Here is a 25,204-nt window from a genome sequence, read left to right on the forward strand (position 1 = left end):
GGGCGGCTCCAGACCCCATGGGCTGCAGCCCAGCCACCTGCAGCTGCCCTCCCGCTCCGGGCAGGGGCTCATGACAGAAACAGGAAACCTCCCATGACTTCTCCCAGCCCACAGCTGCTCAAAGTTGCCCCCAGAACAGCCACCCAGTCCACCTGGTTCTGCCTCTTCAGCTTCAAGCGCCCTGTAGCTGCGTCAGCAAAGACCCGAGACCCAGAAAACAGGAGAGGAGGAGGCCCACGAAACAGAAAGATCAGGAACCGAGGATCCGGGAAGCAGCTTGCCCAGGAAGGTGGACAGTAAACGAGCAACTGGAGAAACATCCACTCCGGCTGGCTGCCCTGGACACGACAATTCAGAAATGAATTATCAAGTCCAAAATGTCACGGTACCCCCAAGCGCTGTGAGACAGGAGCAAGCCAACGCTCACACGATGGCCCGTGAACGGGTGAATCCAGATGCCGAAATCCTTGACGGAGCCCCTCAGGCACCCCAGATCTACAGTCCTGCCGGGAACAAGGCACCTTCGGGGGAGGGGAAATGAGGAGAGGCAGAGAAGGGTGCCAGCCTTCAGCCCCAAGACAAATCAGGTCTCGTCCAACACGTGACCAGAGTTCATAACACTGCACCACGGAACTGAAATGTGCCAGGAGAGCAGAACATGTGCTCGCACCAAAAAAAGTTAACCACGTGAGGTGAGGGACATGTCGTTAACTCGACTGCAGGAGCCCTCCCACAGTCCACACACACATCAAATCACCACACTGCACACTTTAAATATATTACAATTTTGTCAATTACACCTTAATAAACCTGAAAAAAAAGAAACCGAATTTTGTAAATTGTGTAAGAAAAAAAAAAAATCTTTGTATATGCACATATTTGGCACACACCAGCTGTGTGGACACGCGTATTTGTAAAGGCCACGTGCCCGGCGGGCGCATCTGCAGCTACATTCACCCTAGTGCCTTGTACAGGGCACATGGCACACTCAGAAAGCACATGGCACAGACACAGATGCACGCCTTCTAAGGGCCGTCCAGAACCAGCGTTTCAGAAATGCACGGTCACACAATGAATGTGGTCAGAAAATATTTTCTGTGACACCAGACCTAAATTTCTCAAAGCTTAATGATATTTTCAGAACGCTTGCTGTCATTCCCAAAGCAGATGAAGAGACAGGCTCCCCGCACCCTGGCCTCGAGTTACCGCCCTGCTCTCCACCTCCGCCTGGAGCACCTGCGAGTGACTTCGCCTCTGAAGTGTCCCAGGGTATCTGAGCGATCCAAGGCCGTCAGGAGGACCCCCGACACAGAGCAGGGTCAGCACCTCAGACTGCCACTAACCCACGCGAGCCCGTGCCCTCTGCCTGTCTGCACCGGGTCTGCTGGGCTCTCCGAAGGGCCCCCACTGGGGTCACATCTGGAGACACAAGGCCCCACCTGCCCTGCAGTCGTGGGCAGCGCAGCGACTAGGAGCTTAGCCGCCGGTCTGCAGCAGGGATGCGTCAGGGCCGGACAGGGGCTCCGCGGTGCCCTCCGAAGCTACGAACAGCCCGGGTCTCCACTTAGGGTGGGACAAGCGGGCACGAGAGCAGCTAGTGACGGGATGGTCCTGCTGCTCTGGGAGGAGGTCACAGGGCCTCACTCACTGCTCCTAGCACGGTGGGAGACCCATCCTGACCCATTGGCCTGAGGCCACCTCCCCTGGGACGTCCCAAAGGAGGGGAGGGGGCTCTGACGGGGCAGGGCCATATGGGGTTTCAAACTCCACCTGCACAGGGACCCTCGGGCAGCACTGACCACAGGGGCAGACAGGGCCCCTTCTCAGCAGACAGGCTGCAGACAGGCCAACGTGCATCACGGGGATCACATCAGAAGAGGGGGTGCTGGAAGGGAAACAGGCCCCCAGCCCACACGGCCTTCGGAGTCAGGGTTCCTGGAGTGGACGTCCCCCTCCCACTCCGGGTGGCTGTGTGGTAGGGAGATACTCTGCCCGGTGTACAAAACGCACAGGCCACTAAGTCTGTGCAGTGGGAGCCGGGCAGGACAAGCTCGAGACCCTGACAATCTTATCTTCGTACTTACCTTATTTCTGATTATGAAAGTGATATTATGTTCCTGGAGAGCAAGCTGGGAAGTGCAGAAAAGCAGCAGGAGAAGAATATTCCGAACCCTTTCAACACGTTGCTGAACTTCCTTCCAGCGCGACTTCTATGGCGACCAGTTTACACCAACCCACAAGCCCCACGGACAACTCCGAATCTCGCTTCTTCCCGTGTAACGTTACAGCAGAAACACTTCCCCGCGTCATTAACATCTTGTCGTAAACATCACTGTTGACGACTGCATGACTTTCCATGGTGTGAGCACATGGCACTTACTTGACCATCCCTCCACCCCATCCTCTAAGAGTCCAGGGTTCTTGATATTAGATGAGTATTCAGTGTCTCTTTATGTTTTTAAACCTCTTCCAGTGGACTTTTAACAGATACTCCAGATAAAGGGCACGGTCCCTTTAAAAATCAGAAGTGGGTTTTGGAGCATCTACTCCCTCAGTTTCTAGGGAAACTGCAGATGTAGAGCACACACACGCTGGCTGCCGGGCAGCTCTGGGAGTTATAGCCTTCCATCTGGATAAAGCCCTCCGAGGCTCACAGGGGGCTGGGAAGACAAATCTGACCAGAGGGCAAATTCAGTCCAAGGTCATAGTAACAGAAATACAGACTCTAGGCCAAGGGAGGTGAGGCTCCCATTCTCAGGCCCCACCATTCACCTGAGGGCATCATCCCGGAGGGTGCGTGGGATTGGAGCCTGGGGACCAGCTCCCTGCTGTGACCCTCCAGGGCAGCCCCAGAAAGAAAGCTGGGCTCAGCTCCCCACTGCCACTGCATCTGGAGGGAGGAGGGACTGGTGTGCTCCAAGGTCCTGTCCTGCTGGGACATTCTAGGATCTGTTCTTTGCTCTTGTTTTTTAACCATAAGGGACAAGAAAAGCAAAGATCAGGATATGCCTCCCGCCAGGCCTGCCCCAGATGCCCAGAGGCCACGACTGCAGGGCCTGGGGCCCAGCGCAGGGACAGCGCTGCAGCCCCAAAGCGAGTGCCTTCTGATGGGCCTGTCCCTGAGGGGCAAGCTGGGCCTCCCGGGACACTTCAACAACATCCAGGATGTGGCAGGTGGGGAGTGCAGTGGAAGGACGCTGGCCCTGCTCGGTCACCTCCAACCCAGGGTGCATGCCTGCAGCCCCTGAGCCGCTCTGAGCACCAGTGCTCCCATCCCTAAACGGGGCCCCGCCTGGCTCACCCAACAGCCCCGAGGGTAAGATGAGGCGCACAGACCCCAGGCCTCACAATGCGGAGAGCACCAGGGCCTCTGTGCACCCGCGCGGCACTCACACAGACAGATACCAGCAACAGAGAATTACGCCTGGTCCACGAGTTCCATCCACCCCACAGACGGATGCTTCCAGAAAGGCCTCGGAGAGCTCCTGCTGAGCGATGGGTGAGAAGCACAGGCTGCCAAGCGTTGCCGGGTGATCTGCCAAGAGCTCTTCCTTCTAACCACGTGCACAGACCACGTGGAGCAGGCCAAGGCCAGGAAGGGCTGGATGCTCCCCGAGGAGTGGACTCTCGGCACAACAGGGCCTCTGCAACTGCGTGCCGTGGTCCTCCTGCGTCCCCTGGTACAGACCAGCCACCGCAGCACAGGGATCCCCTGGGAGTTTAAGAATGAAGCTGAATCCGGGATCCCCAAGTGTCAGGAGGGAAATGCCATTGAGGGGACAGTCCAGCGGGGCTCTGCCGCCCCGGGGGCCTCCAGCAGCCAGCCCAGAAGGAGGCCGGTGGTGGGTTGGCTCCTGACCTGCGGTTCCAACCAGGGAGCAGACCAGGCCCCCGGGTGACCCAGAGGTCCCACAGAGAACGCAGACAGGTGGGCAGGGAGGACCGTCCCCAGCAGGGTGACAGTGGCAGGCCCGTACTCGGACAGGCCTCCTCCTGACCCTAGAGCCTCAAGCCCAGCCGGCCACAGTCACCCACTGCGACGGGCAGCCGGGCCACACGAGGCATAGGGAGTGGGGCCACTGTCGGGGCTGTGACAGCAGCTCGTCACCCACCGAGGTGTAGGAGACACGGGCCTTCCTGCACTCGGGTGTACATTGCTCAGGACTCGGGGGTCGTTTCCCACGGACAGGACCGGGGGGCCTCCAGCCCTTCTGGGGAGACCCTGGGGTCTGCCATCCCAGGGTGATGCTGGGTTTGCTGCCGTCAAAGGACAGAGCGCCAGGCTGAGGGAGGCGGGGGTGCGGCCTCGGTTTCCTGGTTGTGATCACGGGGCTTGGACCGAGTACTCCCGGGGCCGCCCTGTGCGCACAGCTGCTCCCGCAGGGCGTTGGGGGCCAGGAGCCCGCAGAGTGGGTGCTGCAGCACCAGCTCCTGGAGCAGAACCTTGGGTGGCCCCAAACTGCTCTCTTAGTTGGCTTTTCAGAGGCGAGATTCAAACGGCCAGTGTAATTACCTCTTTCCTTCCCAAAGAGTAGTTTGAAATCTAATAAAACAACATAAGTGGGAGATGTAGAAGAAACTGTGTGAGGAACAGCTCGAGACCCTAAGTGGCGGCCCTGATCACAGCGCCATGTGGAGAGGGCTGGGCTCTGTGCCACGGGGACCACTGTGGGGCTGCTGAGATGCCGGGCTCCTCCCAGCGCCACAGCAACCCGCGGAGCTGTGGGGTGCCCGCAGGGGGCTGGGTGTGCGGCTCAGGGGCTGTGAGGGTGCCTGTGGGGAGGGCCCGAGTTGGAGACGGCTCCTCAAAGGTGCACAAACCATGGAGGTTCTTCACTGTCACAGGACTAAAGGGTCTCAGAAGCCAGGTAATCGGGGCCAGGAGACTGGACAGCTGGGCACGAGGCTGGGCCCCGCTCCTCGAGGGAGACTGGAGTGGGGAGTGGGTGGCAATGCAGCAACACGGCCTCCTGAGCTTGACGAGGGTACGGCGGTGATGGGAGATATTAACAATCAGGGAAACCGAGGCAGGACTCCGCACAAACTCTGCCATGTCTGCAATTGATCTATGAACCTGGAACAAGTCTAAAGTTATGTTTATGGGGGAAAGTAAAGCCAATGAAGAACGATCTCACAACAGAACTCAAGACGGGGGTCTTTAGCAAACAGGCAAGGCTCGCCCTCTGCCCGCCCCCGGGCGTCTGGGGGCTCAGGTGCTGCAGGGGCAGGAGGAGGGGAGGAGAGGACATCCCGTCCATCAGAGGAAGGCTGCCTCTCGTCCACTGCTCTTTCTGTCTTCGTTAAAGAGTGTCTGGGTCACTTACAAAACCCTGAACCGCAGGGAGAACAGGACTTAGAAGTGAACGAGCTCGACACGCAGGCGACAGTAAGTTTAAATGATAATATATGATGAGACAATAACTGCACACGAAAACTTCAGTGACACACCACACAGCCTTCCAGACGGACCTAACAAAGACCACAAAGGTGAGGGAACATGTGGCCCAGTGCGTAGGAACACGTGTACAATGATCTGACAATGCTAAAACCTGAAGAGCTGGCTGTCCCCATGCACCCAGCACCTTCCCCACGATGCCCCGCACACACGCACGGAACTGTCTGCTCCAGGATGTTCCCCGAGCAAAACTGCAGCAGCTCAGGATGAGGAGCGACGGGAAAATGCACCCACTCCATGGGGCCGTGCGGAGCCCACTGTGGCAGGTGGAACAGCATCCAGTGTGCCGTGTGCATGAGGAAAGGAAGGGGGTGGTTGTGCGACACAAATGTGGTATAAACAGAAATTTTGCTGGAGGTTTTCCTAAGGAGCTGGAACTGAGTTGGTTCTGGAAAAAGACAAGCTTTTCACCACATATTCTTTCATACTCTTTTTTTTAAAAAACATGTGCTAGCTTTCCATTTGCAAATTCATTCAATTCACCATTTTTAAATGAATAAGTGAGGCTCCTTACCATAAAACATAAATTTAAGAAAAGACAGGGTACAGAAGCTCCATTTTCCACCTGACAGAGGCGAAAACGTTCTGCACAAGTCCGGTAGCCTCTTGGCCTCAACTGGGTGCGGCTGTGTCCGCGGCCTCCCGGCCCTGACTGGAGGCACTTCTGTCGGCACAGCTGGGGGGCCGTGCTCCCGGATCAGCGGGTGGAGGCCAAGCAGGTGGAGGCCAGGGACGCTGCTGCACGTCCTGCTCAGCCAAGAGTCCCCGGCCCCACAGCCACAGAGCCGAGGCTGAGAAACCACATCCAACACACACACAATCGCCCCAAGGTGTCGGTGTGGGGCCACTACTACAGTTTTTCTCAAACAGAATCCAAATCTATCTGCCTCCTTCTGAGTGCTCTGATCCAGCCTCTGATCCAGCACTTGGTTCCTCTCAGCCCCAAGGCTGCTCCGCAGAGGAAGTTGCCCCAGGCTGCTCCTCCCCGGGGGGCTCTCTGGTCCCACAGCTCCCACAGCTTCCAGACAGCCCAGTTGTCTGTGGAGCGAGGAAAGGGAAGCAAGCCGGACAGGAGTGGAGCACAGCATCGGGGGCCTCAGAAAGTGGCTTCGCGGCTCGGGCTCCAGGTCTGCCCCTCACCCCATCCCCCAACAGACAGAGGGATTCCCCGAACTGAACCCCATCAGTCACTGTGGCACTGCCTTGAAGGACCACAGAGATTCTGGGGGAGGTGGGAAACATCTCGAGGCCCCCAGAGGCCCAGAGCACACACCGCAGAGCTGGGCTGAGGACACGGGCCGCCCAGCCCGGAGGGCAGGCGAAAGCACCCAGCCCTGCCCTTGGAGGCAGGTAAAAGGTCCGGGGAGCCCCTGGCTGCACTCAGAGAAGGGGGAGATGGGGCCCCAGACTCACCGTCACAGCACCGCTCCATGCACCGCCCCCAGGTGGTCCTCCATGCAGCCACCTCCGCATCTGCACCCAGCACTGAAACGCAAACGCCTGATGCCCACACAGTGGGCAGAGGCATAGACGTCAGGGCCGAGGCTGCGGGGGGCCCTGGAAAGGCCACAGGCAGCACCAGGACCAGACAGGGCCGGCAACACAAGCACCCATACTGGGATCCAAGGGTGGCCGTGACAACACAGGGCCCTGAGAACCTCGAGGCCCAACAGCAGCTGATGATTCCTGCCTCCAGCGCACGGGGTGCTTGGGCAGCAGCGGCACCAGCAAACCCGACCTTCCCAGGGGCAGGCAGGTGGCGGTCTAGGCAGCCCCTGTCCAGCCCTTCTACCCCCAGGGCCCCCATCCCTCCCCAGGCTCCATCGGCCCCCAGCTGGTGTCTGGTCTCTCCGTCTGTCCTCACGGCCATCGCCTGCCACTCTGAGAGACCTGGCACCAGGGATAACTGGAGAAGGCGGCACCCTGTCCCTGTCCTACTGCACTGAGGACAATGGGGACTCCTACCCCTGGCCTCCAGCCCCGGCACCTCCTCACTGCATCTACCCTCCTGCACGGGACACTCTGGGTCGCTTCAGGCCCCACCGGCTGCCCCAGCCATGAGGGTGCCCAGAGCTGCCCGTGGGGCTGGCCGCTGATGTGTGCACCCAGGGGCACAGGGACCCCGCACCTTCCTCAGCGCCCAGAGCAGAGCCTGGGCCCCAGGTGCCAGGATGGATGGAGGGACAGCTCCCTTCCTTGGTAGGCGAGGAGCCAACCCCGACTCCCATGAGCCTTTGTGAGAGCTGGGAATCCGGGCTGCACTGGCCGAGGGTGTGAGCGCAGTGTGCAAGCACAGTCCGGAAGGGTGCAAACCATGGCAGCTGCTCATGTGGCTGGAGTGGAGAGTGGGGGCTGGGCAAAGCTCCACGCACCCCCTCTCAGCTGGGGACCTGGGCTGGCGGCTGGGCCCCCCACCCCGGGTGGACTCTCCCAAGCAGACCCAGGTCCAGTGCGCTCAGGAGCTGCCAAGACACGAAGGGAGGACAGTCAAAAAGTGCCCGGTGCCGGGTGCAACCAGGAGGAGGAAACACCCCTCACCTCCCAGCTGCTCACCTCCCAGCCCCTCACCTCCTGGCCCTTGTTTGACAAGCAGCAGCTCCAAGTAGCTGGGCAGCGAGCCAGGGCCATGCTGGACCCTCCAGGAAAGGCTCCAGGAGCACCAGTGGGCGAGTCCTTGAAGTGGGCAAACTTCAGCAGGAGGTTTAGTTAGAAGCCACCTCCTGCCCCACACACGCCCCATGCTGCTTCTTGCAGTGCTGCGGGGTCCCCACCCAGCGCCCCTCCCCAGCCTTGCTCATCTGGGAGGCAGACAGGATCAGGCATCAGTGTCTGGATTTTTCCAGGATGCCAGTGTCACGGTGCACCAGGACCCCAGGCTGCAGTCTCTCCCACAGGGAAATGGGGCCTGAGCCCCCCGATCTGTGCCGTCTTCAGCTGAGCACAGGTCAGCCCAGGAGGGTGGTAAGGGGGTGGGGGTGGGGGCCCTGCGCCCCACTGGGATGCACTCCCACTCCCAGGAAGCACCTTCTCCCTGCCCTTCCTGCCCAGCCCAGCCTCCCGGGAATTCGCACCAGACTCCGCCTGGATGGGTTTCTAAGGGGAAGGCAACACGTGAGGGGCGAGTTTGCAAAGTTACAGGAAGATCTTCAAGGATCAAGTTTGCGTCGCTGGGACGGAGCCACCCTGGTGTGGAGGCTCCCGCCAAGTGTGGCTGCCCCGGGGTGGGCAGCATGGGGCTCAGACTCAGCCCTGGGGCAGTCCCCAAAGCCCATCCTGACGCGCACACTTGTCCAGCTTGGTGTTAGGCACAAGAAGGAAGGAGGCCCACCCTGCACCTCCATATGAAGCAGAAAACGGCACTGTGCTTGGGGGACCCAGCCCCGGCCAAGGGCCAGAGGGCACACACGGCCAGAGACTGGGCCCAAAGCTTCCTGGGGACGGCCCAGCCCAGCAGAAAGCTCATGGTTCAGTCAACAGCCCAGGCTACCGTCCCCGGGGCTGGTTCACTGCCCAGGGAGCAGTGTTGACCGGTCCTGCAGGTCCCCGTCCCCCGGGGTGGAGGGCTCGGGGCACCCCCTCACCCTCACGGATGAAGGGGCGCTGGTGGGGGAGCCCAGGACAGATACACCGCCGCCCCAGCCCATCTCCTCGTCCCATCCACCTCTGTGAGCTGATCTCTCCAGCCTATCTGCTCTACTCAGAATGTCCTTGAGGACGGTGGGACCATCAGTGAGGCTACGTGCAGCCCGTGCCCAGCAGGGTGCCCTGACCTACCCTACAGTGGCCTCCTCGAAGGTCAGGGTGAAGGAGATGGGGCTCCACATGGGGGACCCCCACACAAGATGAGAGGGAGCCCCAACACATGTACGGAGAGCGCCTAGCCCAGGATGTGACAGAGGCTACGTGCAACAAGCACTTACGGTTAGAAAGGAGGGCAGTGCCTCCCCCAGCCTGCAGACACGCTCCAGGCACACAGCATTCGCGAGTGCACGGCCGTGCGAACGCCCCAGCACAGGCGTGAACACCTGCACCCTGCACCTGTCTGGTTCTGGAAATTCAGCTGCCATACGTTAAAAGATGACTTTTTCAAAAAAAGATGTGAAAGCACCAGCAATGAACAATCCAAAAAAGAATTTACAAAAACAATCCTATTTACAACAGCATCTGAGGGAATAAAACACCTAGAAATAAACCTAACCAAGGGACGAAAGACTTGTACACTGAAAGCTATAAAACACGGCTGAAAGCAATTTAAAAAGACCTAAATCTAAATAAATGGAGAAACAGCCCATGCTCACGGATCAAAAGACGGAATATTGTGAAGATGTCAGTACTACCTGAAGTGACCTACGGACTCCACGCAATTCCTGTCGAAAATGCGACCACCCCTCTGCAGAAACAGAGCAGCCAATCCTCGAGTTCATACGGAATTGCAAGGAGCCCGAAAAGTCGAAACGATATTTTTAAAAAAGAACTAAGTTAGAGGTCTCACACTTTCTGATTTCAAAACTTACTGCAAAGCTACAGGAATAAAGACCATGTGGTGTCTTGGACAGACACCACAGGAATCGGACAGACATACAGACCAAGGGAACGGAACAGAGTCCAGAAAGAAATCCTCAAGTATGTGGTCAAATGATTTTCAACAAGGCCACCAAGACTTTCAACAGGGAAAGAGCAGAGCCTTCAACACACAGTGCTGGGACAACCAGACATCCACATCCACACACCTCAACTCAGACACAAAAACTAACTGAAAATGAATCAAAAACTAAATATAAGAGCTAAAACTATAAAACTGTTAGAAGAAATCAAAGGGATAAATCTTCATGACCCTGGATTTGGCAATGGATTCTTAGATATGAGAAGGAAAAGATAAATTGGACTCCATCAAAATTAAAAACTTCTCTGCATCAACGGACATCATCACAAAAGTGAAGAGACGACCCATAGCATGGGGAAATATTTGCAAGTCACGCACCTGATGATGGTTTAGTGCCCAGAATGTGAAAAGAACTCTTAAGATTCAACAATAAAAGGACAAACAATCCAATTTAAAAATAGGCAAAGTGTTTCAATAGATATTTCTCAAAGAAGATAGACAAATGGACAACAAGCTCAAGAAAATGCACTCAACATCATCAGCCATGAGGGAAATGCAAATCAAAACCACAAAGAGCTACCCCCTCACACCAGCTAGGATGTCTATAATTTTAAAAATGGAAAATATCAAGTGTTGGCACGGAGGAGAGATGGGATTGCCCCCACGTTGGTGGTGGGAATGTAAAACGGCGCAGCTGCTGTGGAAAGCGGTTTGCTGGTTACTCAAAAAGTTAAGCACAGAATCACCATATGACCCAGCAATTCCCAAAAGAATTAAAAACAGGTCTTCAGACAAATCGCTGTACACGCATGCTCACAGCAGCATCACTGACAACAGCCAGAGGTGGGGAAGCCTAAGCGTCCATCGACAGATGACGGAGAAACCAACCACGGTCGCTCCACACAGCGGGGCAGTAGTCAGCCACAACACATCAGCGAGGTTCTGAAACACGCCACCACACGCATGAACCCAAACAGCACTAGGCTGAGCGAAAGAAGCCAGACACAAAAGGCACACGCTGTATGATCCCGTGTATACGACATGCCCAGATAAACCCCCAGGGACAGAAGGCAGACGATGGTTGTCCGGGGCTGGGGGGTGGTTTGGGGTTTGCTTTCGGGGTGATAGAAATGTTTGCGTACAAGTCAGAGGTGATGGTTGTACAACATTTTGTACCAAATAAGGCACCAAATGCCATAAACTGTACACTTCAGGACAGTTAATTTCATGGGATATGAATGTCACCCCAATTTTTAAAAAAGGATAAAAGGCTGATTTCTCCATTTGCTGGACAGACACCCTAAAGAGCTTCAGTTCTTACGCTCTAAGGTCAAAGCCAGTCACTGGCAGCAATTCTAACTATGTTTTTCCTCCAATGACCCAGAAAGTTGGGGGGAAGTGAGCAGACCCTACACACTGAAGCACAGGGCCAAGCTCCATTCTGGAGCCCACACTCAGGCCACCCACCACCAAGCCAGGAAGCTGAGAGCCAAGCAGGTGGACACGGGGACAAAGATGGAGCGAGAAGGAGGAGAGTGCGGGGATGGAAACCCAGCTGTAAGCGGGAGGCCGTGGGACCCCAGGCACAGCTGGGACAAGCAGCCCAGCAGGAAGGCCAGATGCCAGGCAGGGCCTCTGGCCTTCCTGCTGCGAAGATGTCCCATCCATGTCATAGTTGACCACCCCAGTCCTGCCCATCATCTCTCTCCTGGACAGAGGCCTCTGCACCCTCCTCGTCCCCCATGTGCCCACGACAGCAGGGGGACCCCGGGGACACGACGGGGTCACAGCCCAGGAGCCAGAATAACTCAAGCCTAAGGCCCCCTCAGCCCGGCGCCCCAGAGCCTCAGGGCCAGGCAAGCAGACGGACACCCCTCTCTGCTCAGAGAGGAAGGCCTAACACCCCAGTCACTGTGGGAACCAAGAAGAGGAGGACTGCGACCTGACCCTGATGCCCTCGAGGCCGCCCGAGTGTGAGCCCTGCAGCACGACTGGCCACTTCGGTCACTCAGAAGTCGACTCTGCTTTGCCCACCCCCGGAATGTGAGGAGCAGTTTCTTCCAGCGCACTCCGTCACGGAACATTATTTTCTGGCCAATACTCACTCCCGACAGCAAACCTCCTCACCCTCTTGGAAGGAGGCCCTGCCACGTGGCCAGGTGCCACAAGCCCAGAGGTGAGAGGACGGCCCCAGAGGAGAGGGTGCCCATGGGTGGTAGGTCCACACCAAGCTCCCCAAAACTTTGCCCATCTCAGGCCAACTGCAGCCACACCTGAGCCCAAGTGGCCCCAAGCAAGCGTGGGCTGCTGTGCAGAGGCTCACACCACGCTCGTTCCCAGCCCAATATTTTCAGTAAAAGCAAACATTCCGGCGATTACGAGGAGCCTGACTCCAGGCAGCTCCCCTCGAGACTCCCCTCCCCCGGAATGGATGGGCACACAGGACCCCTGCTCTGCCCTCTCCAAGTTGGCAGGACATTCCCCTACCGCCTCTGGAACTGCTTAAACTCACACAGTGAGAACTCGATTTTAAAATGATTAATCATCACACCTAACCAGGTCCAACACCACAGCCCCCACTCCACGCGGACGGCCTCCGCGTGACGTAGGGGTCTCAGGTTCGAGTATTTGATTGCCAGCTCTGGTCACCCAGACTGCAGCGTGAGGCTTGAGCCCAGGGGCCCTCCTCTCCCTCCAAGCGCACGCACGCTGCACTGGCAACAGGGCCGGCCATGAGCCCTGCTTAGAGTCCAGGCACCCGCAAGGGCCGAGGACCCCCGGACATGGCTCTGCTCCAAGAAGGGTGGGTGGGGACAGGGACACAGCAAGAGCCCACAAAGGCCAACATCCTGGGAAGATAGGCACAGTGACAAGGCCCTGGCGAGGAGGGTAGACAGGGCACAGACGGACAGACGGACACACAGGATTCAGAGGGGATCCACATCAGAATCCCATCCCTTCTCCCCACTCCAGCCCCCACCCCAGTCCTGCCCATCATCCCTCTCCTGGACAGAGGCCTACTCGTCCCCCATGTGCCCACGACAGCAGGGGGACCCTGTCAATCCCCAGTCCCGTCCCGCAGCTCCCCTGCTCAGAGACCCCAGCGGGGTCCGGCCTGCAGGCCACCCTGAGACGGTGTTGGTGCCCCACGCTGCCTCCTCACGACTCCTGTTCACAGCCTCCCCATCTACAAGTCTGACTCCCATAGAAGAAACCCCGTAAAAGGAAGGGAGCGGCCTTGTCACCCCAGGAACCCCCGCAGCCAGCACTGCACCCCACACAGAACGTGCCCCGTAAACATTAACCGACAAAGAAAGGAAACCTCTGCCCATGGAGGACTCAGCACCTTCAGCTTTCGAGCTCTTAAATCCGTGTTACGGATCATGCCTCCAACGCCCTTCAAGTTCAGTGGCACAGGCCCTGAAGCAGGCCAGGGAGCCCCGGTGTCTGAGCCTTTACCAGAGTCATCCCATTTCCCAGGCACAGGGACCTCCATGTCAGGGCGGGCACAGGAGAGCCGCCGGGGTCACTGCCTAGAGTGACGGGTCCATGGCGGCCGGACGCCTGGTTGCAGGAGGGACACACGGGGTCTGGCGGAAGACACAGGGGTGAGGGGCCACCCAGTGCATGCCCATGTGGCTTTATGGCACCCGAATCAGGGAGGAAGGTCCCCAACGTCATGCAGTGCCACACTTCCCTACCAAACACAGACGAGACAGCTCGGAAGACGAAACAGCTGGCAGGGGCCGGGTGCGGACCCCTCCTCCCGCGTCAAAGCCAGCTCCCAGGCGCCCCACCACTGGCACCGTGAAGGCCAGCTGGGCTGACAGGGGCCCCGGCCCCAGGAGTGACCAGCGTGGTCAAGAAGCTCCTGCCTTCCCGGCTGACCATGCTTCCAGCCAGCAGAGGGGCCTCCCAAGGAGGCCAGAGGGGTGCTGGGCGCTCGGAGCACCAGCCGGGGAGAGCGCATCCGGAGAGCAGGCTCTGCCCAGCCACCACTGGCTGGTGACGCTGCCCTGTCCTCCCAGCAGACGGCCAGTCTCAGAGACCCCCTCCCAACCCCGCCAATGGGGCCACACGGAGGGGCGCGAGGGGTCACAGATGGACAAGGAGGACCTATTACTTCAACAGCCGTGTTCATTTTTACAGGTACCGCCCACGGCAAGTCACATGAATGTCCTGTTTCAGAGAATGAGACGAAGTTCCTTCCAAAAGAAACATTCAAGAGACTACGGAGACATGAGAGGGAAGCGTAGCCTGGGGTCCTGGACGGAAAAAGGACCACGAGGAGACCTGGCCAAGGGAGCTGCTGACGCCTGCAGCTGGTCAGCAGGACCACCCGGGGCTCTGCCTCAGTTTCCACATTCGCAGCACAACTGCCAAGATGTCAACTTCAGGGGAGGCGGGCGCCAGGGTCCTGGAAACTCTGCGACCGCTGTAACCCTCCTGTAAGTCTAACAGTCTCAGAGTAAAAGGTTACAAGGTATCCCCACTTCCACAGAGGGGTTCCAGCTGCTGGGTGGGAAGCAGAGGAAGGACAGGTGGAACACAGGCCGCAAAGAGCACATCGCCCGGGTCTATCTGGAAATCGGGAAACTCACCCATCACAACACACACCTTCGGTCACCGAGAAGGGCCAGGTCCAGAGAGGCAGGGGCTTGCCCAGGGCTGTGAGGGCTGCACGTGGCCTGCCCACAAAGGTCCCAACTCCTGTCCCTGTGTTCGCCCATCGCAGGACCTGCCCGGAGCCACTGGGGGGTGGGGACTCCAGGAGGCATCCCAGTGTCAGGGCTCGCTTCCTCAAGGGACCCTGATCAGGTGCAGAGAAGCTGTGCCCCACAGCAGGGGGAATGCACAGCCCCATGCAGACCCCAGGGCCACCCTACACCCTACACAGGGTACCCTACACCTACACGGGTGGAAATGAATCTGAGCTGACCAAACGGTCCGTGCCTGTAACGGAGCCAACCAAAGAAATAAGACAGGAGGAGAGAGGCCCCCAAACACCCCTCCAAGGTGTCACGATGCGTTCCTCTCCTCACCTCTGCCTGGGCCAGCCCAGCAGATGCCACCAGCCCCTCAGGCCCGCCCACAACCCCTCACCTCCGCCCGCCCCTCATTCCTGGGTTCTCTGTCTCAAAGTCTAGCTCAGAACTGGCCTTGCATTCCCAATCTGGTGGAGGGTCCCCAGGCAGCCTGACAAAGGTCTTCCCAGGCCCTCACAGTCCCCCGCCTGGGCATGCAAGGAGCTCTGCAGGCCCTGGAGAGGAGGGAGAGGCCCCCCAATCTCAGGGCACTCAGGGCCAGCTTCTCAACATCTCTGGGACTGAGGAGTCGTGAAGGATCAGATGGCGGCTCTCCCCGCTGATCCAGCCATGAACTCTAAGAGGATGTCAAATGGGGGGCGTGCACAGCAGCTCTGTTCTGGACAGAGCCCAGTGTTCAAACCCAGGCCCCACCGCTTGGGGGGGTCTCTGCAGCCCTGGGCATCCGCAGGAAGGCAGCCTGAGAGGCCGAAATTTCAACGGGTCCCCACGAGTCCTTCACCACCTCACTGGGGTCCTGTCACAGGGACTCTGGCCAGGTGCTGCCCAACCTGAGCAGGCCCTGTCATGTCTCACTGCCTGGCTCCCCACGCGTGACCTGGCAGGACAGAGGCCATAGCCCATGTTTAAAGGCCACTGGCCTGTCCACCCTAAAACCACCAGGAGGTTCCCCTCCCTGGGGGATCAAGGACCACCCACCACCAGTGGCCCCTCTGTTGTGCCCAGCCCGGCTCCCGGCAGGTCTGAGACCCAGTCGTGGAGGGCATGCAGCCCGGCCAGCCCCTGGCCATGCTGCAGAGGCCCAGACACAGGAGAACCTGTTGGAGCAGTTCGGGCACCAGTATTTACTTCTGGGTGGGAAGGAGCCTCGCTTTTGAAAACTAGGCACGGGGCCAGGTCATGGCCACAGCAAGGGCCAGCCTTGCCTCCCCGACCCCAACTCCCTCGGGGAGCATAAGGTCAAGTCAAAACGGGGTGTCCCCATCCGGAACAGAGAGGAGGGGAAGGGGGGACGTGCGGCCCGGGAGGAGGCGGCAAAGCCACAACACCCCACCCGCAGACACCATCCTGTCACCCGCACTCCCGAGACGCGCAGGCCAGCGGGGCCGGGGCAGGGGACCGCGCAGGGGCGGACTCGGGGCCGCCGGGGGTGGGCGCGCCAGGCCCACGTCCCCAGCCCCGAGCGTCCGGGCCGCCACTCGCGCCTCCGCGGGTCGCGCGGGGAAAGTTCCTGCAACTTCGCGGGGGGCGGCGGGCCGGGCCTGGGCCTCGGAGCCCGGCCTCGGCGGCCCCCTGTCAGCGGCCCGGCCCCCAACTTCCCGGCCCCGGCCCGCGGGCCCGCTTTGTGCGCGGCGGCGGCGAGGGGCGCCCGGCCCGGCCTGGCCCCGGCCCGGCCCCGGCCCCCGCCCCGGGCACAAAAGGGCGCGCGGCCGGCGGGAGGCAGGGGCCGGGGCCTGCGGGCGCTCGGGCCGGGCCGGGGCAGGCCGGCGGGGGCCGGGGCCGGCCGGGCCGGGGCGGCGCGCGCTCACCTGCCGTGGAACCAGTCCTTGCAGGCGTCGCACTCGATCATGAAGCGGGTAACGTCGTAGGGCAGCCGGCAGACGCAGTACACGGGCACCGTCGCCATGTTCGCGCCGCCCGCCCGCCCCGCGGCCGCGCTGCGCTCCGGCTCGGCGGCGGGGAGGGCGGCGGGGACGCCGGGCGGCGGGGACGGGCCGGGGGCGCACGACAGCCCGCTCCGGCCGGCGCGCGCACACAAAGCGGGCGCGGGCAGGGCCGCCCGGAGCCGCCGCCGGCCGGGGCGAGGGCGCGAGTGTGCGCGGGGCGGCCGCGCGCGGGACACAAAAGGGACGGACGCGCGGGGGCGGCGGGCGGGGAGCCGCGGCCCCACCGAAGGGACCCCCGGCCGCCGAGCGGCCTCTACGTCAGCGCCCCGGGTGGCGCCGCCTCCGCCCGCCGGCCTGGGCCGCGCTCCCGCCGCGGAAGGCGGGCCGGGGACCCGACCGCGGGGAGAAGGCGGGCCTGCAGACCTCTCCGGGGAAAAGGTGGGCCGGTGTTCCCCTCGGGGGCAGAAGGTGGGCCTGGGGACCCCTCCGGGGCAGAAGGTGGGCCTGGAGACCCCTCCGGGGCAGAAGGTGGGCCAGGGGTCCCCTCCGGGGCAGAAGGTGGGCCAGGAGTCCCCTCTGGAGAAGAAAGTGGGCCTGGAGACCCCTCCGGGGCAGAAGGTGGGCTGGGGGGTCCCCTCCGGGGCAGAAGGTGGGCCAGGAGTCCCCTCTGGAGAAGAAAGTGGGCCTGGGGAGACAGGCAGGCCAGGGGGTCCCTGCCAGGAGAAGGCAGGCGAGGGACTCCCCCGCGAGGAGAAGGTCCATCTGGAGACCCCTTGTGGGGGAAAGGTGGGCCAGGGGTCCCTTCTGGGGGAAAGGTGGGCCAGGGGAGACATGCCAGGAGAAGGTCCATCTGGTGACCCCTCCTGGGTAGAAGAAGGTAGGCCAGGAGTCCCTCTGGGGGAGAATGTGGGTCAGGGGACCCCACCAGAGGAGAAGGTCGACCTGAAGACCCCACCGGGGAGAAGGTGGGCCAGAGAGGCCCTCTTTGGGAGAAGAGTGATGGGGACCCTGCCAGGAGGAGGTGGGTGGGGGATGGGGAGCAGGACGGGGAGGGGGGAGGGGGGTGCTGAGAGGCAGGCCAGGGAGACCCCCTGAGTGCAGGATGAGACCCCCTAGGATGTCCGTCCTGGTTCCAAAGGCCAAGGCACCACTCTGGCTGTAAGCCTGACCCAGCCGCAGGTCACGGGGCAGCCAGGGGTTCCTGCTGCTCCCCCCTCCTCCTCCTCTCCTGCCTTCCCCCACTGAGCTTCTGGCTGGAATACAACTTCCCCTCCCCTCACTCCTGCTAGGGACAGCCTGCCCTCCCTCACACCGCGGACTTCCCTGATGCTCAGCCCCCAGCGGGGAGAGAATTCAGGGGACCCAGGAGCGTTCAGGCACCACTCAGCTCTGTACAGAGAGCGATCACCTGAAATTTGAGCCACCCAGGAACCCCGGTCCGAGCCCAAGGCCTGGCTGACCTAAGGGGCAGGGAGGACAGCAGGCCCCAGACCTCCCCTCCGTGCCCCCGATGAGCCCCACTGGTGGCTGTGAGGGTGCAGGAGCACTCAGCCTGTTCCCTGGGTGGGGATGATGCCATACCCTGCAGTCGCCTGACCCCCACCATTTTTAGAGGCAGGGATCTAGAGGGGTGGCATTGCTGCTATTTTCCAGAAGTAAAAACCGAGGCTCGGAGCAGTTAAATGCCTCATGGAGGGGTCAGTTGGCTGGTGAGAGGGCAGCACAAGCCAGGACCCCTGCCTTCCCCAGGGCCAGAGCTAGGCTTCCGCCCTCGGCCACCTCCCAGGCGCCCTGAGCACACAGAACAGGTCTGGGGGCCGCTCACTGCTGACGGCACTGGGCCCTACCCACCTCCACTCCTGCCCTCTGGACCTGTCCCGTGCGCAGCCGTGTCCACCGGCTTCTGGAAGTGTCCACTGAGATACCTGCCTGTTATTCAGAGCTCTTCCCCGGCTGCCCGTCGACTGCAGACTGCAAGTCCCGACAAGGGTCCCAACTCTTCCTCTGTCGGGCTTCTGCCTGGGACTTCCCTGCCGGCTCCCATCAGAAGGCCCTCCTGCCTGCATGGCCTCCCTGCCTCCCACTCTTTTCCTCAAACACGTGCTGAGCACTTGCTGAGCGCCAGCAGCGCTGTGGCCTGGAGCAAGGCAGGCCCAGCCTTGGGGAGCTCGGATCGCAGTAAAGGGAGACGGCGCGCACACGCAAGTCCTGGTGGCCTGGGCGCCACGGTGGCCGGGGGAACCGGCGCAGGCGGGGGGCGGCCGAGGCAGAGAGCCCCTGAGGAGGTGACCTGGGAGCAAGGCCCGGGCGGGCAAGGCCTCGCGGAGGGGAAGGAGGGTAGAGGGAACAAACTCCCAAGGACCCAGAAAGGAGGAAGCGGCCTCGGCGGTCCAAGGGTCCTGGCCGGCGGCGCTCATGCCTAGAACTCTGCGGCCTCGCTGCGTGGTGAGCCCTTTGCCGCGACACCTGCAGGCCAGGTCCGCCCCACTGCCAGGCGCATCGAGACCTCACACCCACCCCAGTGGCCCGGCTGCTGCAGGGGGAAGCGAGTGGGCTCCCCAGCTGCGCGGCCCCGCTGCCCCTCCACGGCGGCCTCGAATGCAGCGCAGCTGCCGCCCTGCGAGTCAGGCACGCGCCGTCTGAGGCCAGCACGTGTTCATCCGCCTTCTTGCCCGGTGGAAAGACAGCACGAGCCAGGCCGTGGCTATTCGCTCGCTCACTCGACAGGGTACCGAGTGCTGCTACAGGTTTTGTTTTTTTTAATTGTGGTAACATACACAATATAAAAGTCACCATTTTCAGCATTTTTAAGTGTACAGCTCTGTGGCATTAAGTACATTCACAGTGTTGTGCAACCATCACCATCATCCATCTCCAGAACTTTCTCATCTTCCCAGATCAAAATTCTAACCCCACTAAACTCTCACTGCCCACTGCCCCCTCGCCCCCCCAGCCCCCGGCCGCCGCCCTGCTTTGTTTCTTTGAATTTGACTGCTCCAGGGGCTTCATATAAGTAGAATCACACAGTATCCGTCCTTTTATGTCTGGCTTTATTTCACTCAGTATAACATCTTTAATGTTCCTCCATGTTGTAGCAGGCGTCAGAATTTCCTTCCTTTTTAAGGCTGGATAATATTCCACTGGGTGGATGGACCACATTTGGTTTATCCCTTCATTGCTGATGGACATTTGGGTTCCTTCCACCTTTTGGCTGCTGTGAATTATTCTGTGTGAACATGAGTGTGCAAATACCTGTTCAAGTCCCAGCTTCACTTCTTTTGTGTGTATACACAGAAGTGTGACTGCTGAATCATATGGTAGTTCTATTTTTAACTTTTTGAGGAACCACCACATTGCTGTTCACGGCAGCTGCACCATTTTACAATCCCACCAGCAGTGCACCAGGGTTCTAGTTTCTCCACATCCTCATCAACACTTATTAATTTGGAGGGGTTGGGTTTGGGTTTGTTTTGGGGTTTTTTTTATTATAGCCATCTTAAAAAATTTTTTTTGATTGATTTCACAATGTATAGTTCAATATAATGCCAGGGGTTTTTTTGTTGTTTTTTTTTTAAGATTTTATTTTTCCTTTTTCTCCCCAAAGCCCCCCAGTACACAGTTGTATATTTTTTAGTTGTAAGTCCTTCTAGTTGTGGCATGTGGGCCACCGCCTCAGCATGGCCTGACGAGTGGTGCCATGTCTGCACCCAGGATCCAAACCAGCGAAACCCTGGGCTGCTGCAGCAGAGTGTGCAAACTTAACCACTCGGCCACGGGGCCAGCCCCATAATGCCATTTTTTAATGGCAAAAAATTTGGTTCCACTGAAACCCAGTGGTCATTGTGGTTTTGATCACCATTTCCCTGATGATCAGTGATGTTGAGCGTCTTCTCATGTGTGTATTGGCCGTCTATATATCTTCTTTGGAGAAATGTCTATTTGAGTCCTTTCTTCGTTTTTGATTTGGGTTGGTTGTTTTTGCTGTTAAATGGCAGGAGTTCTTTACGTATTCTGGGTGTTAGTCCCTTACAAATGGGTTATATTATTTGCAAATATTTCCTCCCATTCTGTAGCTTGTCTTTTCCCTCTTTTGATTGATCGTGTTCTTTGATGCACAAAAGTTTTTAATTTTGGTGAAGTCCAATTCATCTGTTTTTTCCTCTGTTGCCGGTACATTTGATGCCATATCCAAGAAGTCACTGGCAATCCAATGTCAGGAAGCTTTTCCCCTGTTTCTGTTTCCTTCTAAGAGTTTTATAGTTTTAGTTTGTAAGTTTAGGTCTTTGATCCATTTTGGGTTAATTTTTGTATGTGGTGTGGGGCAAGGGTCCAGTATCATTCTTTTGCATGTGGATATCCAGTTTTCCCAGCATCCTTTGTTGAAGAGACTGTCCTTCCCCACTGAATGGTCTTGGCACCCTTGTCAAAAATCATTTGACCATATGGGCAAGTGTGCATTTCTAGGCTCTCTAGTCTTTTCCATTGGTCTGTATGTCTGTCCTTATGCCAGTGCCACACTGATTACTCTAGCTTCGTAGTAAGTTTTTAAATTAGGAAGTGTGAGACCTCCTACTTTGCTCTTCTTTTTCAAGATTGATTTGGCTCTTCCAGGCCCCTTGTAACTCCGTATAAATTTGAGGATTGGCTTCTCCATTTCTGCAAAAAGTCTTGTTGGAATTTTCTCAGGGATTGTGTTGAATCTCTAGAACTCTTTGGGTAGTATTGATATCTTGACAATATTACGTCTCTGATCCATGAACGTGAGATGACTTTCCATTTTTTTGTGTCTTCTTTAATTGCTTTCAGCAATGTTTTGTAGTTTTCAGTGTACAAGTTTTTTGTCTTCTTGGTTAAATTTATTCCTAGGTATTTTTTTTTTTGGATGTTATTGTAAATGGAATTGTGTTCCTAATTTCCTTTTGAGATTGTTCATTCTTAATGAATGGAAACAAAACTGATTTTTTGTGTGTTGATTTAGTATCCTGCAACTTCACTGAATTTATTTATTACTTCTAACGGTTTTTGGTGTTTTTTTTTTTTGAGGAAGACTGGCCCTGAGCTCACATCCGTGCCTATCTTCCTCTATTTTATATGTGGGACGCCTGCCACAGCATGGCTTGCCAAGCGGTGCCATGTCCACACCCGGAATCCAAACCGGGGAACCCCAGACTGTCGAAGCGGAATGTGTGAACTTAACCCCTGCACCACCGGGCCAGCCCCAACCTCTAACGGGTTTTTGTGGAATCTTTAGAGTTCCTAAATCTGATGGTTTTTGCATGATATAAGATCGTGTCATCTATGAACAGAGATAATTTTACTTTTTTCTAATTTTAATGCCTTTTTTCTCTTTTTCCTGCCCAATTGCTCTGGCTAGAACTTCCAATACTATGTTGAATAGAAGTGGTGAAAGAGACCATCTTTCTCTTGTTCCTGATCTTAGGGGAAAAGGTTTTTTTTTTAGTCTTTCACCATTGAGTATGATAGTTGCTTTCACCATCTTTTTTTTCTTGGTATGGACGATTGGCCCTGAGCTAACATCTGTGCCAGTCTTTCTCCACCTTGTATGTGGGATGCCACCACAGCATAGCTTGATGAGCAGTGTGTAGGTCTGTGCCCAGGATCCAAACCCATGAACCCCAGGCTGCTGAAGTGGAGCACATGGACTTAACCACCACACCACCGGGCCAGCTGCTTTGTGCTTTTTATATCCGGCCTTTACTAGGGTGAAAACGTTTCTAGTTTGTTGAGTATTTTTATCATGAAAGGGTGTTGAATTTTGTCAAACGCTTTTTCTGCATTGATTGAGATTATAATATGGGTTTTTTTTTTACCTTCATTCTGTTAATGTGATGTATTATATTGATTGATTTTTATTGATTTGAAGGATGTTGAACCATTCTTGCATTCCAGGAATAATCCCATTTGGTTATGGTGTCCCATCCTTTTAATACGCTGTTGAATTCGGTTTGCTAGTATTTAGTTCAGGATTTTGTATCATTGCTCATAAGGGATATTGGTTTGTTGTTTTCTTGTACAGTCTTTGTCTGGCTTTTGTATCAGGGTAACACTGGCTTCAGGGAAAGGGTTAGGAAGTGTTCCCTCCTCTTCAATTTTTAAGAAAAGTTCAAGGATTGGTGTTAATTTTTCTTTAAATTTTTGGTAGAATTCACCAGTGAAGCCATCTGATCTTGGGCTTTTCTTTGTCAGGAGGTTTTTGATTATTGATTCAATCTCAATAGTTATAAGTCTACTGAGATGTTCTACGTCTTCATGATGCAGTTTTGGCAGGTTGTGTGCTTCTAGGAATTTGTCCATTTCACCTAGGTTATCAAACGTATTGGTGCACAGCTTGTGCAGTTTTTATAGCTGTGAACGAGGAGACACCTTCCTACCTCCAAGGAGCTCATGTGCCAGAGCAGGAGGCAGACAACTGTCAGGGGGTGGGAGATGCAAGAAAGGAGATGCGACTTCAGTGTTGGAGTGTGCTTTCGTGACGGATGAATCCATTCTGGTGAATGCAAAGAGGGTTGTAAGAGCAGACCTTTCTCAGGATCCCTGGACCAAGCTGATCTGATCCAGAATTGACTGAAATGAACAGTGACCCATGGGAACTTTGGAAGCCTTTTGGGTTTTTCTGACAGCTATGAAAGTGCCTTTTTGTTGACCATCTCTGGGATGGCCCTGTGATGTTTGGAAGCAGTGAGTTTGTACACAAAACCCCCTCAGCTAGACGACCATATAATTTACTGTCCAAAAGGGTACTGTTAATAAGATACCAGAACAGGGACAAACTGGGGCTATTCCAGACAAACTGAGACCAGGGCGACCCTCCTGTGGCGCACACTGGGGTCATTCAGGTCTGCAGGAAGGACGAGCACAAATGCCAGGAGTGGCACAGTGGGCGGAGGTCTGCCGAGGTCTGCCGAGGGCGCCTCCACTGTGGGCTCCATGAGCTGCGGTGCCGCCACCGCCCGGGGCAGAGCGCCTAGTGCAGAGACCGCTTGGGCCCCACCCTCTTAGGCCAGGTCCTTGGGTCACCTGGGCCCCGGGCCATGCCAGGGGAGCTAACAAGGCGAGGAGCGGAGACCAAGCACCCAACAGCCTAGGGCCCACGTGGGGAGGGCGAAGGTGGGCTCCAGGCCAAGCAGCCTCTGCAGGGTTCACTCTGCCAAGTAGGGAGGAAGGAGTGGTGGGGAGGGGCAATAGACAGCATTCTCAGGAGAATGGAGGGTGGGACAAGACCAGCGGAAGAGAGAGCGGCTCCTGAGGATATGAAGTGCGGCCACAGGCTCCTCTGAGGAGCGAGGACAGAGGGAGGGTGAAGAGGGTGTGGCACCCTTGCTCCTTGCAGGGGTGAGTGGATGAGGGTACAGGTGGTGAATTAGTTCTTAAGATTCTTGCCTTGGCCTGGGTTTTTAGAATCCTGAAAGAGCCAGGACATGAGAAGTTCTCTGTCGACTGGAGGAGGGAGAAACCAAGGGCACAGTAAATGTAAGAAGGGGACCATCACCCTGTCTGGCAATGAACACAGTGCAAGTGAAAACCAGAGGCCAGTCTTCCTGTCAGACCCGCGAATTCAGGGCGGCCAGCACCCAGCCTCACCTCCCACCCTCGCCTTCCTTTGGACGAAATGCTGATCACCTGCAGGGGTGCTGCCTCTGCTCTGAGACCACCAGGAGTTGGCTCCCAACCTCCAAAGGGCTACCAGCCCAGAGCCCTCAACCCATGGCTTCTCCTCCCCACCTTGGGTACTCTCTCCGTCCCTTGTTCCCCACTCTGCACAGACCTCATCCTTCTCATCCCCCAGCCACGTGCCCGTCACCCGTGTTACTGACCTCTTGTCTGAAATGGTCTTATTTGTACATGAGTCAGGGCCGTTGCTGGGGGTCTAGAGCAGCCCCCAACACAGACGCTCCATCAATATGGGGATGTGCGGCCACATTGGGCAGGCAGGGACATGACGGTGCAGCCACCGGGGAACCGTGGGGCTATGGCAGAACAGAGTGGTGGGGAGAGACAGCCCTAATGTGATGCCAAGTGGGAGGAGATGCTACAAAATGGGTATGGATGGCTTGATGATTTTCTGTAAAAAAAATGAAAACAAAAATCTCTGTATTGCAAAGAAAAGATGAAGACCAAATATTAACAACAGGTGTCTTGGGTGGAGGAATGACCAGTGATTTTTCTTTTCCTTTCTGTTTACCTGTATTTTTAAAGTTACTACAATAAACATTACTTTTGAAACAAACAAAAAATAAAGCTATTTTTAAAACACGAAAAGAAAGAGTCTGGACAGGGTATGACTTGCCCCAGGGGCGAGGCCAGGTCAGAACCCTAGCCCCAGCCCCAGCCTGGCCACGCTGGCCGCTGGCCCCTCGCCTATCTCGGATGCCACTCGGGCCTTCCTCTGCCATCCTAGTGACCTGGGAGGGACGGCCAGCAGGGCCCCCACCAAGCGTGGTGTCCTGGGCCTCCCTGTGCTTCCCGCCCAGGC

At 57.3% G+C, this 25,204-nt stretch overlaps 1 protein-coding gene and 1 long non-coding RNA gene across 5 annotated transcripts in view; one reads left to right on the top strand and one right to left on the bottom strand.

The window, feature by feature from the left end:
• Window positions 1-17,118, bottom strand: part of PHF2 (PHD finger protein 2) — an 80,860-nt gene extending 63,742 nt beyond the window's left edge. For 2 of the 4 annotated variants that reach the window (XM_070590070.1, XM_070590069.1), the window contains exon 1: window positions 16,633-16,773. Coding sequence is in view for 2 of the 4 variants with exons in the window: in XM_070590068.1 (XP_070446169.1) it covers window positions 16,633-16,730 (98 nt within the window). In the remaining 2 variants the exon portion in view is untranslated. Of the gene's footprint in view, window positions 1-16,632 lie in introns of all 4 variants that reach the window. The other 2 variants (XM_070590068.1, XM_070590067.1) reach the window with 2 other exon arrangements.
• On the top strand, window positions 16,543-24,969 carry LOC139078509 (uncharacterized). The gene is made up of 2 exons (XR_011531500.1): window positions 16,543-16,680; window positions 24,130-24,969. It is a non-coding gene; the product is annotated as an uncharacterized lncRNA (long non-coding RNA).
• The last annotated feature ends 235 nt before the right edge of the window (window positions 24,970-25,204 follow it).

The sequence above is a fragment of the Equus przewalskii genome, chromosome 22 (assembly GCF_037783145.1).
Source record: "Equus przewalskii isolate Varuska chromosome 22, EquPr2, whole genome shotgun sequence".
NCBI lineage: Eukaryota > Metazoa > Chordata > Mammalia > Perissodactyla > Equidae > Equus > Equus przewalskii.